This window comes from Lacerta agilis, chromosome 11 (genome assembly GCF_009819535.1).
Source record: "Lacerta agilis isolate rLacAgi1 chromosome 11, rLacAgi1.pri, whole genome shotgun sequence".
NCBI lineage: Eukaryota > Metazoa > Chordata > Lepidosauria > Squamata > Lacertidae > Lacerta > Lacerta agilis.
In genome coordinates, this window is record NC_046322.1 from 8,610,465 (window position 1) to 8,628,210 (window position 17,746).

Sequence of the window (17,746 nt, forward strand, 5' to 3'; positions counted from 1 at the left end):
TAAGGACAAATGAACTGTGTGTTAACGTTTTTTGTGGATTGTTCCGAAATGATTTAAACAAGGAGAAAAGAAGTTTTAAGTGCAATGAAAATTTTACTGAAGAGGTGTATATTTTTACAAAATAGGGGTAAACTGCCAATATTCTGTAGCAGAAGCCCATAAGCCCATTGAAAGGAAACTGGTTGGTTTAAATTTACATGGGAAGCAAAAATGGGTTTGTTTTTACATTCTGTTGAAGATGGGAGAAGAAAGGGAACAGGGATCCAGACTGGGGAACGCCATTGCCCAGCCAGGTTTAAGGATGTAAAGAAAAAAATGTACATTGAACGTCACCATTAATTCCTTGGGAACAGCTCTCTATAAGTTAACCCATCCCCTCGATTCTGATCCAGCCACTTCCCGCAGGGGAAATTTGTGGTCACGCCTGTAGCGGAGTTGGTGATCTCCACCCGTTCCACCAGCCATCCGCACGAGATCCCAGTGCTGTCGTGCTCAATGCGGACTTTTTTCAACTCCCCAAGCTCAAGGATCTCCAAGTAGAACCGGTCGGTGTTGCCCCGCTCAAAGAGGTTGCGGCACTTCTGCTTGAGCGCCCGCTTGCCGGAGTCCCCGTTCACTCCGAATATGGTAATGAGGACGTTGGCGTCCGTGCCAGATCCCTTCTCAAACCCTGTCACGACAATGACCTCATATTTGACTGGCACCAAACTCCGAGCTTTGCTGGCAAAGCTCTCGATCACCTTGGCACACTCAAAGACCTTTTGGTCGCCCCTTTTTCTGCAGAGTGGTATTTTCGCGTTGCACCTGAAGAAATACCTGCCAAATGAACAGAACAGAGCTTTGTACCTGGGAGGATTAATGGGTTACCTTTCTGACCAAATATTTCGCTGTAGGGAGCTTATTTTCCTTGGGAGAGAGAAGGCACACTTTCCATAACAAGTATTTTGTTGGCTTTGCTAAATCCCATTTGATTGAATGTTTTGTTATCCTTCTTTTGTTTAAATTCCTTTGGCTGGCAAACTTCCATAAGCATACCAGGCACAGAAATCCATTTAATTGGATGTGTAGTCTATTCCCTTCAGCCCTGCTTCTGAAAAGTTGCAATCTTTGCCCCATCCATTTCCCCTACCCCAATCACAGATGGCGATTATTTATTTCATTTATGAATAGCTTCCCATGAGGAGTCACAAAGCGATCTGCAGTATAATAACATATGCAAAAGAGGTTACGTATATAAAAACTGTTAAAACAATTGCAGGTATAAAATAAACTTTTTTTAAAAAAAAATCCCATGTAGCTAGATAGATAAAGAATAAATAGCAACAGCACATGTGTAAAAATCAGTCCAGATCCAGCACAGATACCAACTGGGATAAAGATCTCTATTTCAAAAGCTTGTTGAAAGAGGAACATCTTTAGCAGGTTCCACAAAGGCAACAGAGAAGGCAACTGTACAATATGCAATGGGAGGCACTTTCAAAGGTGTGGTGCCACCACACAAAATGCCCTGTTCTGACACTGTAGGGCAGGAATCCCCAAACTAAGGCCCGGGGGCTGGATCGCCTTCTAAATCCGGCCTGCGGACGGTCCGGGAATCAGCGTGTTTTTACATGAGTAGAATGTGTGCTTTTATTTAAAATGCCTCTCTGGGTTATCTGCGGGGCATAATGAATTCGTTCATTATTATTTTTTTCAAAATATAGTCCAGCCACCCACAAGGTCTGAGGGATAGTGGACCGGGCCCCCACTGCTGAAAAAGTTTGCTGACCCCCTGCTGTAGGGAAAGAACTGGCATACCAACTCTGTGCTACAAAGATGACCTGAAGGCTGGTAACATCAACCCCGCTGTGTGTGAATTCCTTGCAGATGACCGCAGTACTGTACCTGGAGACACACAGGTCATGCATCCATAGCAGTGGACCAGAGGAGGAATGACCACTGGGAGGAGCTCAGAGAGAAGAAACGCCATGGTGTATCTGCAGCAGCACAACCGGATGCCTTCATCTGCCCCAGCTGCAACAAAACATGTCTCTCCCATATGGGTCTCTACAGCCACACCAGGCACTGTGACTCTCTGAGGGGTTGACCCAAAGGCACACTCCTCCATTGTCTCCTGAGACAGGTGGATGCCAATAACAGCAAGGGAGCAAGCTTCCTGCTAAGATGATAGCTGCAGGCTACGGTCTCTTGCCGAAAGCAGTGATAGGCTGGATATGTAGCGAAGGAGGCAATCTTTTAGGCATGCTGCTCCCAGTTAGCAGCATGTACGATTTTTCAGCAGCGGCCAAGTATGATGACGACATTCTGCTCTAGTGAGTGGTCCAGCTGCCACATTTTTCACCAGCTGCAGATTCTGGGAGAGCCTCAAGGGCAGCCCCCACAAACAACACATCACAGCAATCCAACCTGGAGGTTACCTCAGAAGCCTAGCGTCCCCAGATGCTCAATGGGAAGCAGGCATTGTATTTTATGTGTTGACAACAGAGCTTCTTACAATGAAGATTTGTGCTTTAACTCCAAAAGCTTCCTTGGTACAGCTGTGAAACATTGCCCCATTGGTTCTGCATGGTGTACAATCACGCTTGCTCTCAAACCTCTAAAAGGATGAGCTGCATGATAGGTTGGTTCTTTGACAGGTTCAGGGTAAGGTAGAATCAGATGGGAATGGGCAAATGTGACCAAACTCATGGGACACTTTGTGCGTTGTTAACAAAATGGGGATTCCTTCCAGTAGCACCTTAGAGACACGAAAGCTCATACTAAGAACAAACTTAGTTGGTCTCTAAGGTGCTACTGGAAGGATTTTTTTTTTTAAATTTTGTTTTGACTATGGCAGACCAACACGGCTACCTACCTGTAACTGGGAAAATGGGGATTTGTTTACTTTCAGCTCCAGGGCCCATGCAGTCATTCCCAAACTGTGTGTTGGCATACACTAGTTGTGCCACAAGGGAAGTGTGACTGGTTTCATGGGAAATTAACTAATTGAATAATGAACAGCTCTTGTGAGCCCCAAAGACCCACCTAACAGAGAAGGCTGTTTGGTCTGCCTCCATGTTTTTCATTGTTCTGCCTAACGCAGGGCCAAAAAATGGAAAATATGGGGCTAAGATGGGTGAAAAGGGAAAACCTCCTTTTGCGAATTTTGATGGGAGGGAGAAAATCTTGTAATGTTGCGGGAATGGGGCTCCCGAGAAAAAGTGCTGGAGGTGGCAGTGTTTTGTTCTTTTGAATGCAATTTTGGTACTGATGCAAAACAACCTTAAAGGTCCTATTGATGACCCAGCAATTGCTATTTTCATGCCTCCCATGGCCTTTTTGGAATTACGATATACCTTGATATGATATCTCAAGGGTCTTTTGTGTCTGTGTAGCAGAGAATGGAAGCCTGTACTTAGGAATAGGGATAAATTCAGTTCAGTTCCCATTTAAAGGCCAACTTAGTTAATGTGCATTTCCTGAAACAATTCGCCAACCCCAGCACAAAATTTACATTTCTCTGAATTTTGCAATGCAGTTCTCCAGACAAGCAACGTGCCCAGATATGCATTTACTGGGGTAAAATGTGCATAAAAATTCAAATGACATACAAGAATGCATAGATTCGGAAGGGACTACAGATGAGGAAGAAATTTGATTTAAGATAGGTTTAGAGGCAAACCTTCAAATAAGCATTTTCCAAAATAACATGTGAACCGAAACACAGATGTCATATGGAATTAGCATTCCTTCGAATTTTGCAATGCATTTCTCCAGTCAGTTGGGGGGTTGGGGGGAGGATGAGAAATCCAGAGAAAGCAAAATTGCCAAATTTGCCCATTTTTATGTATCCCACTGCAGATGGCTGTCCTCCAACTCAAGTAGTGGTGAGGCTAGTGTCATCATCCCTACTCTATCCACCTGCAAGTTCTACTTACTCATGAGTATAATGCCGGAGTAGTAAAAACCAAGAAACATCCAGTCAAATCTGGAAAGCCAGCAACCCTATTGGTGAGCTACATTCATCTGGTTCCATCTGGTTTACCTCCTGAACAAGGGAGCCAGCAGTCATTCAGCCCTATAGGGCGAAGGGGGACTGTAGACTTGACCTGACACCATAGTCAGGACATGGACCTTGTTGCGACTATCTGGAAATACCACCAGATCCAGTTGTCCCTGCCACTTGTGGAATCAGTGAATGCCAGAGACAGGCCATCTAGGACAGGCATAGGCAAACTCGGCCTTCCAGGTGTTTTGGGACTACAACTCCCATCATCCCTGACCACTGGTCCTGTTAGCTAGGGATGATGGGAGTTGTAGTCCCAAAACACCTGGAGGGCTGAGTTTGCCTATGCCTGATCCAGGGAGCCCTTTCCTACAAGCCACTTACTGGTTGAAAAGTTCCAACTCCGTGACGATAATCTCCTCAACATGCCAGTAGACTTCTGTTTTCACACTTGATTTCTTTCCATCTTTTGGACAGTGACTGACACAGATGGCCGCAATATCGCCGACATTCTTGGAAGCGAACTCAAATTCATCTGTCGCTCCTCTGGAGAACACCCCGCCCAGCAACAAAACAAAACAAAAACCCAGTGTTGATTAATATCAGAAAGTCCAACAAACAGTTGTGATGAGAGGACAGAATTCATACAAGGTTGGAAGGTTGTGGACTCTCCTTCACTGAAGGTTTTGAAGCAGAGGCTGGATGGTCATCGATGCTTTAGTTGTGATTCCTGCATTGCAGGGGGTTGGACTAGATGACCCTCAGGGTCCCTTCCAACTCTAGAATCCTGATTCTGTTATTTATAGTCTGTTGTTCACCTGAAGTTCCCTGGGTGGATATACTTAAAATCCAAAGCAAAGTTAAACAATAATATTAAAACAGGCCAATGTAAATTTTCATTCAAATGAAGCAGCAGCAATATAAATCCATCCCTCCGTACCTCATCCTTCACCAAAAGCCTATGTCTTCCTCCAATGGCATTATATTGGTGGAAGGGTCATCTCTTGGTGGTAGAGTATAAGTGTCGGGGACCATGCTGAGGGCTGCACTGAGGAGGAATGGTGGGAGCCTCCCCCTGCTCCAGATCCAGATCCTGAATCTTCCCAGGAGCAGGGAAGTAGTATAGATTTGAAACAGTGGTTTGAAGAGGGACATAGTCCAGAAGACAGAAGTTGGGAAGAACTGAGTGGTGAACAGCTAGGAGAAGGAGAACTGGGAGAGAGAGTGAGTTCACAGACTCACTTTCGCTGGAAAGCGTCCGTCCGCTCAGCCCATGGTCAAGGAGAACAGATAAGGTGGCACGCAGCACAGAAAGCAAAGTGGTTGCAAGATCAGGTTGCAAGACACAGAAGTAATGTGGGTGACTGGGGGGGAAGTGGGTGGAACCTTTAACTGGGAGCACCTTCATTCCTAGAAATGGATTCTTTGTTCTCTTGCTGTGATCATTAAAATTTCTAACTGGTAAGAGACTCCTTTCGCTTTAGGGAATGCAAAGGTTAATGGACCACTGGTCTAATTCAGTATAAGGCAACTTCTTAGAAGAGGAATTTCCTGTTAGGCAGAGAGGAATGCCTCTTCTGCAACAAAATTGCCATCAGCAACCATCGCCGCCATATATTATTAAGACCACCCACATACCTTAAAAATCTCCTTTTTTTGGGTGAGTTCTCCAGAAGGAACTCTTTCGACCGCCCCTTCTTCCCCTCAAAAATAAGAGAGACGTTCTCCTTTGTCTCTGCGTCATCTCGGTCGCTCGTGACTGTCTCGATCTTGTAAGCTTGGAAGTCAGAAAAGAGCTTACGATGAAGTGGGGGAAAGACACAGGCCCTCAGCCCTCCCTAGTTCTTAGCTGCCATTTGAGCTTGCAGGTTTTGTTTGCTATTAAGAGTGTCTGTTTCACATGCATCATATCTGACAACATGTAAAGGTCCTAAAGGAGGAAAGATCTGGACTTCTTCTTCTGGCTTAATGCAGGGATGGGGAGCTTGTGACCTTCTCCAGATGTTGCAGGGCTACAACGCCCATCACCCCCACCGGGCATGGCCAATGGTCAGAGATTATGGGAGTTGTAGTTCAGCAACACTTGAATGGCCACAGGCTCCCCAGCCTTCCACCTTCCACCTAGTGCACAATGAACATAGAATAAGCTGAATGAAGAGTCTTTAAGATGCTTCTTCATGAATGGCCAGCATGGTGTAGTGGTTAAGAGCGGTGGACTCATAATCTGGTGAACCGGGTTCGCTTCCCCACTCCTCCACATGCAGCTGCTGGGTGACCTTGGGCTAGCCACATTTCTCTGAAGTCTCTCAGCCTCACTCACCTCACAGAGTGTTTGTTAAGGGGGAGGAAGGGAAAGGAGATTGTTAGCCGCTTTGAGACTCCTTAAGGGGAGTGAAAGGTGGGATATCAAGTCCAAACTATTCTTCTCTTCATAGCACGGCATAGTAACTCTTTTCAGGTGTTAAAGCTGTGGAGGACAGTAACCTAGCTCTACTCCTCACAACATTTTTGTTGCATTTAAACTCAGGAAGGTATAGAATTGTACCTGTGGGGCATTTTAGAACAGCCCATGATACTGTTTATTCAGACAAGTGGGGTAAAGTGGGGCGTCAACGCCACCGGCCCAGATTTCAACAGCTCCAAAGCGGTCCCCGCATTTGGTGTTTCCATGCCCGGATGCGGAAGTTGAGGTATGAGCTCTCTGTAAACCTTCACAAAATCAGGACACCTCATTGCACAGGGGCACTGATTGCATGAAACCCTCTGCAAAAGCAGAGGCAGATTTAGGGGAGTGCAACCAGTTGCACTGGGTACAGAGCCTCAGGGGTGCTGCAAATATGATGTAGAACAGAAGGCGAGAGGCAGGGGGCCAATGAATTCTGGTATTGCACAGGGGGCTAGTGAAATCTGAGACCCCAAAGGCCACTGCCAGGAGCAATTGTTTAAGTGCAAGCTTTCTCTCATCAGGCAGTGCCTGTGGTGTTCCCAATGTCAAGTGGAGAATAGCTCAGTCAGTAGAGCACGGGATTCTTAATCTCAGGGTTGTGGGTTCAAGCCCCATGTTGGGAAAAAGATCCCTGCGTTGCAGGGAGTTGATGACCCTTGCGGTCCCTTCCAACTCTACGATTCTATGATTCTATGACCAGTGGCATAATCCTGCCACTCCCTTCTCCACACGTAGCTTCCACCTGTGGGAAATGTTGGAGGAGGGCTAGCACGACTTCCGTTTTAAATAAAATGGCTACCACGAGTTTCCCCCTCCACTGCCCGGCTCTGCCAGTTAGACCTACAAGTGCGTTCCTTCAGTTCCAGGATGTCATTATTGGCACAGGCCAGCTCTCGGAGGATCTGCCCGTCATCTTCGCTCTTCGCCAGCCAGCGATCACACTGGAAGCGGAACATCTTATCCATTAGGGAATCTTCTATATCGATGTACTCCAAGTGCCAGCCGGGCGCTATCCCTGTGGGAAAGGAAGCATCTCGTTACTTGGGAGACATGAAGCGGGTTAGGCTGCTGCCACCTACAGGTAGGGATGTCAGAGAAGTCCAACAAAAACAGGAATAGGTGGGTAGCCGTGTTGGTCTGCCATAGTCAAAACAAAATCGAAAATTCTTTCCAGTAGCACCTTAGAGACCAACTGAGTTTGTTCCTGGTATGAGCTGTAGCCTCATGGGACACTTTGTGCATTGTTAACAAAATGGGGATTCCTTCCAGTAGCACCTTAGAGACACGAAAGCTCATACCAGGAACAAACTCAGTTGGTCTCTAAGGTGCTACTGGAAAGAATTTTCGATTTTGTAAAAACAGGAATGGAAATCACTGATGTTCGCTTTTTTGTCCAACATCTGGAACAGCAGCCGATCCAGTGAATACAGACGGTATTTGCCGCTGTTGTTATTTTCAGCCTACAAATGGTATGCGATAGATTGTGTCTTCCCTTCCACTTATACCGTGTCTCCTTTCTACTGAAATAAATGGGGTGGAATAAGATAACAAAAACATAATTTGCATAATTACGTAAGCATGGTCCACAAGCTTTGTTCTGGTGGTCCATGGCACATCTTTGAATTTGTGGTTGAAGAGGTGAGACAGCACGTCCATCGCATCAGATATTCATTTTTATTTTAAACTACATTTGAATCGCTTCTTTTATTGCATCATCCAGCCTGGACACTGAGGTCCAGCTCTGAGGACCTTCTGGAGCTTCCCTCCCTGTGAGATATGAAACTACACGGAACCAGGCAGAGGGCCTTCTCGGTGGTGGCACCAGCCTTGTGGAACATACTCCCATCAGATGTCAAACAGATAAACAACTATTTGACTTTTAGAAGACACCTGAAGGCAGCCCTGTTCAGGAAGGTTTCTTAACGGGCAATGTTTTATTGTGTTTATAATATTTGGGGGGTTGGGGAGCAATCCACAGAGGCCGGGGTAACCCAGTCAGAAAGGTGGCATAGAAATAAAGTTGTTGTTGCTGCTGCTGCTGCTGCTGCCGTCATATTACATTTCAATTCCACCTAATTCTGTTGGATTCAGATTGTAAGTTCATAAAACGCAATTTGCAAGAACAAAAGAAGCAATAAAAACTCAATTAAAAACCATACAGCATCTAAGGTAAAGGGTAAAGGGACCCCTGACCATTAGGTCCAGTCACGGACGACTCTGGGGTTGAGGCACTCATCTTGCTTTACTGGCCAAGGGAGCCGGCGTTTATCCGCAGACAGCTTCTGGGTCATGACTAACTAAGCCGCTTCTGGCAAAACCAGAGCAGCGCACGGAAATGCCGTTTACCTTCCCGCCAGAGCGGTACCTATTTATCTACTTGCACTTTGACGTGCTTTCGAACTGCTAGGTGGGCAGGAGCAGGGACTGAGCAACGGGAGCTCACCCCATCACGGGGATTCAAACCGCCGACCTTCTGATCGGCAAGCCCTAGGCTCTGTGGTTTAGACCACAGCGCCACCCACATCCCATACAGCATCTAGCACAGTGCATAAGACCAGCTGCAATAGGTGGGGAAATCATTAGCTGGTTGGCCAAGGCCCTCCGCATTTTTTTAAGTGGTCCATGGAGGTGGGGGGAATTTGGGAACCCCACTGTGGAGGGAAGCAGCATTGCATTGAGCCACCCCCTTGGTCCATCAGCTGCCTACACTGGCATGCAATGACTCTTCAGAGTTTCAATCAGGAGACATTCCTGGAGATGCTGAGGATTGAACCTGGGGCCTTCTGCATGCAGAGCAGATGCTCTACCACTGAGCTACACCCCTGTCCCTAGCTGAAAGCCCCTTTCCCCTGGATTTAATTTACCTGGGGGAAATTAGCAGTGCTGAGCCACCCCCTGCCTGCTGCTGTTGGCAGAGTCTCCTTATTCTTATGGCCCCCTGTTGCATGGAAATCCAGGCCTGCTCTTCCAATTACATACCTGCCATTTCTCATCACTTAACAACAACGAGAAGAAGGGGGAAAGTGAGGAGGGGAAAATTCCAGCTCAGTCCCTGCTTGCCTGCCAGCACTTAATTAAGCCTTGAGCTCCAGAAGGCAGTGTTTTGTTAGAGGATTACCCAGGACCGCCATGTGTGCTGGAAGACACCAGGCTCGGGGTTTTTCTTCTTTGGCATCCCTGGAGTAGCAAACCCTTGACAAATAAATGCTCTGTCTCCCAAAGCCCTGTCTCCAGCAGTTTGGGAAGAGAGTCTTCAGCCAACGGAAGGCAAAAGGGGGAGGGAAAGGAACCACAACGTCCGCCTGCGGTGCAAGGAGGAGCGGCTGGGCACTGCGGTGGGAATTGGGGGTTGGCGGACAATCGCCCGGTGGCTGGAGGGGAGCCAGCTCTCAGAGCCTGGAACCTGCTGTTGGATGGAGGGCAGCTGGCGCAGGAGCCAAACCAGAAGGGAGCTGCTCAGAAAGAAAGCAAAACAGCTGCTTGGGCAAATAGCTGTGCATTGGATTGCACTAGGTCTGAATTACATGGGGATGGGGGCAGTTCTCTCTCCCTTTGGCGATGGCCCCCTTTCTACTGTTTTTAGAAGGCTGCAACAGATCTGTGATTTGCACCCCCTGCCTCTATTGAAGGGCTCTCCAAGGAGTCAGGACCAGGGGCGTTCTTAGCCCCTTGGCTGCCCGGGGCGGGAAGCCAAGAGGCACCCCTGGGAGCAGGGCATCACGGTGTGTGTGTGCGTCATGACATCATGGCGCACACAACGCCCCACCCCCAGGGGTGCCGGGCGGCGGCTTTGGGAGATTCCCGAAGCCACCACCCGGCGGCGGCACCCCTTCGTGCCGTGGCTGCTTGTGCCTGCGCGAGCAGCCGCCGCATGAAGGGGTGCCGGGCGGCGGATTTGGGAGTCTCTGCGGGCTGCAAAGACTCCCGAATCCGCCGTCCGGGCTCCCTTGGCGGAGCGCAAGTCGGGGCAGGGAGAGGGACAGGCCAGCGAGGAGGGGTGTCCCTCCTCGCTGGCACGCCCCTCTCCATGCCCTGGCTCCACAAGCCAGCCAGCAGCGGAGCTCGGCAAAGAGGCAAGGGGCGGGCCAGCGGGGAGGGGTCCATGCCGAGGTCTGCCGCTGGAAGGGGGGACTATTTTCAGTGCTGCCGGGGCTGAGCCGTGACACCCCTCCTGGCTGGCCGCCCCTGCGGCTCCATCCCGGCAGTGCTGAAAATAGCCTTTAATTTTTTTTTAAGTCTAGGGGCGGGGCCACTGCCCGAAGTGTCACCCTCAGCAGGGGCACTGCCCGGGGCCCCCCGTCCCCTCCGCCCCCCCTTGCTATGCCCCTGGTCAGGACTGAGGAGTAGGCACAGTGCTTCATTCCCAATCAGTGAGTGTCCGGTAACCTCCTGCTAACTTCCTGGAACTTTTTGTACCACAAATGATCCAGCTTAATTTTATTCTTGTTCTACTTTTCATGGAATCGTAGAGTTGGAAGGGACCCCAAGGGCCATCTAGTTCAACCCCCCCCCACAAGCAGGAATCGCAACTAAAGCATCCATGGCAGATAGCCATCCATCCAACCTCTGCTTAAAGACCTCCAAGGAAGGAGAGTCCACTACCTCCCAAGGGAGTCTGTTCCTCTGCCAAACACCTGTTACTGTCAGAAAGTTCTTCCTGGTGTTGAGTCGGAATCTCCTTTCTTGTAACTTGAAGCCATTGGTTCGAGTCCTACCCTCCAGAGCAGGAGAAAGCAAGCTTACTCCATCTTCCATAGATACAATCAAGTAGACACTTCCAGAGTTAACTGCTGGTAAATGAGCCACCATAGCTGCTAGAGGGCCATGAATATTTATGTACACCCATGTACTTGTCTACCCATGTACTATCCATCCTTAAAGAAATCAGCCCTGAGTGCTCACTGGAAGGACAGATCCTGAAGTTGAGGCTCCAGTACTTTGGCCACCTCATGAGAAGAGAAGACTCCCTGGAAAACACCCTGATGTTGGGAAAGACACAAGGGCACAAGGAGAAGGGGACGACAGAGGATGAGATGGTTGGACAGTGTTCTCGAAGCCACTAGCATGAGTTTGGCCAAACTGTGGGAGGCAGTGGAGGATAGGAGCGCCTGGCGTGCTTTGGTCTATGGGGTCACGAAGAGTCGGACACGACTGAATGACTGAACAACAAGTACTATCTGAAACCAAAGGGTTGAATTGGTTTCCAGATGCGATTTTTTCTCCCAGTTCTCCTACCCCACTAAGGACTTTATCCAGTACTTTTTTTCAAAAAAAAAAAAAAAAGTTTAGGGGTACTCTCATTTTGACTCAAGAAAATCACCATTTTATAGTTCAAATCAGGGAAAATAAATACAGTAAATGGACAAAAGTACAGAGATTCACAAAATGTTTAGGGGTATGCTCCGTACCCCCAGAAATAACTCAATGACTTTATCTATCTCGAACCATCCCAACATTCAGTGTTATAAGAGGGAGAAAAACTTTTCTCCACCCGCTTCCTCCATGCAACGCACAATTTTATAAACTTCTATCACGTCGTCTCCGGATCATTTTTTCTGCAAATGAAAAAGTTCCCAATAGCTGCAACCTTTGCTCATAGGGGAAGCACTCTATAGGGGACAGACCTCTCTAGATGCCCTCGGGAATCTTCCCTGGCCACACCCCTGGGTCTCACCCACTGCCAGCCCTTCCCAGCACCATCCTTGAGCGTTTGCCCTGCTGGGATTTTGATAATACTTCCTGCTCGCTTTGATGGATAATGGAAAGATATTTGTGTGTGTGTGACCCTCTGAGTTTTGTGCAGCTGGTTTGTCGTTTACCTTACAAAAGTGAGAGTCACATGCATTGTTCCAATCAGTTTCCCCTCTGCGATCTACAACCCCTACTATGTGCCACCATGAAGAAATACAGCCTGTTACCTTTGTTGTCGTGCCAGATCCGCACCTTGCAGAGATCCCCAAGACTGAGTATATCGGAGAAATAGAAAACATCCAGCTGGTTCCTCTCAAACTTGTTGGACTTGTTTGCTTCTTTAAGAGCCAAAGTCCCGGAGTCCCCGTTCTCCCCAAAGATGATCATCCAGACATTGGCATCTGTTCCCGCCGCTGCAGGGAGACGGAGAGAGAACAGATTACTGCAGCATGTTATACGTGGGGCTGCCTCTGAAGACGGCTTGGAAATTTCAGCCGGTGCAGAATTCAGCAGCCAGGTTGCTCACCGGGGCAAGGCAGTTTGAGAATATTAAACTGATCTTGGTCCAACTGCACTGGCTACCAATTAGTCCCCAGACTCAAGTAAATGCTGGCTTTGACTTATAAAGCCTGAAATGGCTCAGGACTACAAAACCTCAAGGACTGCCTCTCTCCATATGAACCTACCCAGACCCTGCGATCATCTTCTACAAGAGGTCCATTGGTGCAATGCTCTCCCCAGAAATGTTCATCTGCGGCCTTCATTGTACACCTTTAGGTGCCAGGCAAAAATGTTCCTCTTTAGGAAACCCCATGGTGAATCTGCAGCAACACAAGCATATGCCTTCATCTGCCCCAGCTGCAATAAAACATGTCTGTCCTGTATCGGTCTCTACAGCCACAGCAGGCACTATAACTCTCCAGTGGTTTGACTTCACCCCCAAAGGCATACTTTTCCATTGTCTCCCGAGACAAATGTATGCCAACAGTAGCCAAATATTTCAATTGGCCCAAAGGTCACAGAGTAGCACGGTTTGGAAATATTAAAGGCAATAGAAAAATCCCACCATGTTTGGCACATCAGAATTCCAGGCCGTCCCCTTTGGCATTCAGACTGGTCTGGAGGCTTCAGCTGGTACAGAACACAGTGCCTAGGTTACTTGTGGAGGCAAACTACCATCAGCATGTAACACCTTGATTGTGGGTTTTGCATGGGCTGCCAATCTGCTGCTGGGCCAAGTGATGGCCAGATTATTTGAGAGACCTGCTAATCCTTTATATACCCAACAGGTTACTGTGGTTCACAGGAGAGTCTCTCCTTCAAGTTCCAAAGATCTCGCGCTTGATCTGGAAGCTGTGGTTAGTGCAGAATGCTGCAGCACGATTGCCGACAAGAGTGAGGCCTTGTCAGCATGTAACACTATTCTCAGAGATGCACACTGGTTGCCCGTTTTCTACGGGGCCAAATTCAAGGGGCTGCTATTTGTATATAAAGCTACTTCCATATGTGGTGGGAGTGCCCCAAAATCCAAACATTCTGGACAACAACCATACAAGAAATATGCAAAATAACCAAACAAGTGCTAGAACCCACCCCAGAACTGGCTCTAATAAACATCTTCCAAGACAATAATGCCCACTTACAACACAAGGAACTCATAATCCATCTACTCTCAGCAACCAGAAACATCATAACCAGACACTGGAAAGACCTGTCAGGAGTCAACATGGACCAATGGTACCAAGTAGTATGGGAAATAGCCCTACTAGAAAAATTAACCAGCAACCTAAAACTAGCACGGGGACAAACAGAAGAAGACACCTTCACTCCCGTATGGTCCCCCTTCATCGCACACGCAGCCCAACAAGACAATGACAAAACTCTACCGACAGCATACAAATCAATATGGCTATAACCTGATCCAAAACACCCACCCACCCAACTCACACAGGAAACCAAAGATCACCACAGCCAACCACAAATGAACAATCAAACCCTACGCCGATCGCGACCTATCACTGCCAAAGAAACACAAGCAAACAACAGAGAACCAACACAAGCGACGCTGATACCAAATCCTACATATATTAAGGAAAATAGAAACATCATCTCCCCACCCCACCCTCCCACCCATCCCACCCACTTCCTTCCCCCCCTCTCTCCCTAATGTCTCAACAACTAAAATTGATCTGTAAAAATGTTTTATGGAAAAATATGAGAGGCATTACACACACTTTGTAAACCAAGAAAATCTTTAATAAAACAAAAACAAAATAAAGCCTCTAACAAACTGGGGACCAGTTTACCTATGAGATCGCCTTACCTCACATGTGCCCACTCGACCACTTTGATCGGTGGAATTGGCACTGCTATATTTGCTACGTAATACCCATTCCAAATTTGTAAGAATTCAGTCATTTAGTGTGGCAGCATCTACACTTTGGAACTCCCTGCCTGTTGAGATCAAACTGGCACCTTCACTATACTCTTTTTGATGGCTGCTAGAAAAAGTCTTCTTTTAAACAAGCGCGGGTGGTGCTGTGGGTTAAACCACAGGGACTAGGCTAGGGCTTGCCGATCAGAGGTTGGCGGTTCGAATCCCTGCGACGGGGTGAGCTCCCGTTGTTTGGCCCCAGCTCCTGCCCACCTAGCAGTTCGAAAGCACATTAAAGTGCAAGTAGAAAGATAGGTACCGCTCTGGCGGGAAGGTAAATGGAGTTTCCGCGCGCTGCTTATGGGATGTAAAACGCAGGAGCAGTCAAACACGACATTGCTAGAGTGGACATAAAAAGGGAACTCTAGGCCAGCCAGTCGGAACTCGCTGTTTCCCCTGAGCTGGAATGGACTTCCTCTGTGTAACTGGAGATAGGTGTGGTCTCACCTGGGCAGGTTAACACAAAACCACAGGGGCGAGACTCCATCTCCCTCTTTCTCTTTTGGACCACGCTCTCAAGGAAGGAGCACCACTGAGATGCTCTCTTGGCTTCCAGCCAAGAGACCACAAAGCAACTGTTTTCCCTTATGGATCAGTCTCTTGAGTAAATGTAACTTTTACTAAGTTTAAGTCTGCCGTCTGGGATCCAATTGTGAACAGATGATTTCTTGTGAGTAAACTCTTTTTATACTTTTATAGAAGACTGTGTAGTGTCTTATTTTGAAAGGGTGTGTGTTTAGAAGGGGAATGAGAACTCTGCTAATTTCTGGGACTTGTAAACACAAATTGGAATAGGATATCTTAAACAATATATCCTCTCCTGCATCCCAAAACATTCCCACACTGCTCTGGTTTGCCAGAAGCGGCTTAGTCATGCTGGCCACATGACCCGGAAGATGTACGCTGGCTCCCCCAGCCAGTAAAGCGAGATGAACGCCGCAACCCCAGAGTTGTCCGTGACTGGACCTAATGGTCACGGGTCCCTTTACCTTTACCCAGATGTTTAGACAGTTGAATTACCCCCCCCCCCCCGAATTTCCTGTTTTATGTTTTGTAAACCAGTTTGACGTTCCATACAATCAGGTGGCATATAAATTTTATGAAATCTATAAATCATACTAAATCAAGATCTCTGAAGTCCATTCTGGAGTAAAGTGGAGTAAGGCCTTTAGCTGTCTGCCCCTGTTCTGCAGAACAGCATCACTGCTGATCCACGATTACGACAAGTGCTCACTATCTTCACTTCCGGAAACAACTGAAGACATGTTTGTTCTGACAAGCTTTCCCAGCTGACCAAATAGGTCACTGCCATGGCATTGCTTATTATTTGCTGTTCTCTCCCCTGTTGCTTTTAACTGCGTTTTTAGCAGTTTTTATTGCATTCTGTACATCGCCTTAGACCTTCGTGCAAGGAGATAAATAGAATAAAACAGCATAGCCAAGAGCTGCTGTGGAATCCTCCTGGAGGCTGGCAAATGAAAGGACTGTTTTGGGTTAGGGTACACCTGCAAAAAGACCCCCCAAACCCTGCACAGAATATGACAGCTCATCTCGTGGTGCTATGATGACATACGAATCAGGTTATTGTCTCTGTGCTGGGAGATGCCGCAGTTGAGCTGGTTCCAAACATGCATGTGCCTCAGTCAGATGTACCATTATGCTGACTGCAGTATAATCTGATCAAAAACAAGCTCACCTCATTCATTCCCTAATTTGTCCCCCCCCCACCACCACTGGCTGTCTCAGCTCATAACAAAATAGAACTCACTGTTGTTCAAAACCATCACCCTTCATTTCCTGGAAAAGAGAAGATGGATGTGCTCATGTTGACATCTGAAGTTCTCTTCTTTGGGAGCCAGAGTGTTCTCTCTCTTCTCTCTCTCTCTCTCTCTCTCTCTCTCTCTCTCTCTCTCTCTCTCTCTCTCAGACACACACGCACACGAAGGTTTGCCAGAGTACGAAAGTGGTATGGTAAGGTAAAGGCAAAGGACCCCTGGACGGTTAAGTCCAGTCAAAGGTGACTATGGGGTGCAGCGCTCATCTCGCTTTTCAGACCGAGGGAGCTGGTGTTTCTCTACAGACAGCTTTCCAGGTGTCATGTGCCCAGCAGGACTAAACTGCTTCTGGAGCAACGGAACACCATGACGAGTGCCAGAGTGCACAGAAATGCCATTTACCTCCCTGACACAACGGTACCTATTTATCTACTTGCACTGCTTTTGAACTGCTAGGTTAGCAGAAGCTGTAACCAAGCAACAAGAGCTCACCCCACCGTGTGGATTCGAACCGCTGACCTTCCGATCAGCAAGTCCAAGAGGCTCAGTGGTTTAGACCACAGTGTCATCCTTCGTAAGTACGAAAGAATGCAATCAAGGAGATCATGTGTGCTTGTTGTCCAGCTTGTTCAAATAATAATCCACAAGTTCTTTGATAATACCCCCTGCCTCTTTTATAAGTAAATATCTATCAGTTCCTCACATTACACATTCTCCAAGACTTCCGAGGGATTTCATGGGTAGCCAAAAAGAGCATCAATCTGGGTAGGAATATTTCCTAAAAAGATCTGTGCATCTGTCAACTGATACCAAATATTTCCCAAAGCAAAATGCTAAGCAAAACTTGAAGGTTCCTCTTCTCTGGAAGAACATCTAAGGATGTCAACAGAATTGCAATAAATTATTTCCTTGGACGGACATAGTGGGTTAGTGACAGTGGGTTAGTCCACCAGCAGGGAAAACTCATTGGTTTCTTGTAGAACTGGATGCAACAAATGTTAAACGTACCTACAACGTCGCTGGTTTTAACCTGAATTGTATATTCAGTATAATCCATCATCTGCTCATCATCGATTACCGCCGGAATCTCCCACTCCAGGGTGAGATTGTCTCCCCACTGCGTGGAGAGCCATTCATTGTATGCAAACACGGTCACCTCTTGAGTGGTCAGGTTCTTCATGGTGATCTAGGGGGAAACCAAACCAAAGGAAAGCGTTCAGTCTGAATTAGGACCCTTTGGGTAGCCCTAAATGAAAGCTTCAGCAAAACCCACTGGGGAATTTTTGCTCTTTGGGTGTGGGGCGGGGCAGAGCTGTGGACACCAGCATCACTGATGCTTACCAGTACAAGTGGTGTGGTAGGGTTAGGGGCACACAGTCGCAATGGTGGGACTATTTGCCAACCACCTGGTGATT

At 47.6% G+C, this 17,746-nt stretch overlaps 1 protein-coding gene across 2 annotated transcripts in view; it reads right to left on the reverse strand.

Annotated features, from left to right (window-relative positions):
• The window catches only part of LOXHD1 (lipoxygenase homology domains 1), a 146,743-nt gene continuing 128,997 nt past the window's right edge, over nt 1–17,746 (reverse strand). For both annotated transcript variants that reach the window (XM_033164495.1, XM_033164494.1), the window contains 6 exons: nt 17,340–17,517; nt 12,350–12,535; nt 7,276–7,446; nt 5,624–5,762; nt 4,370–4,531; nt 1–816 (listed from right to left, as the gene is read on the reverse strand). In XM_033164495.1, coding sequence (XP_033020386.1) covers nt 336–816; nt 4,370–4,531; nt 5,624–5,762; nt 7,276–7,446; nt 12,350–12,535; nt 17,340–17,517 — 1,317 coding nt within the window. In that variant the 3' untranslated portion in view covers nt 1–335. The remainder of the gene's footprint in view (nt 817–4,369; nt 4,532–5,623; nt 5,763–7,275; nt 7,447–12,349; nt 12,536–17,339; nt 17,518–17,746) is intronic.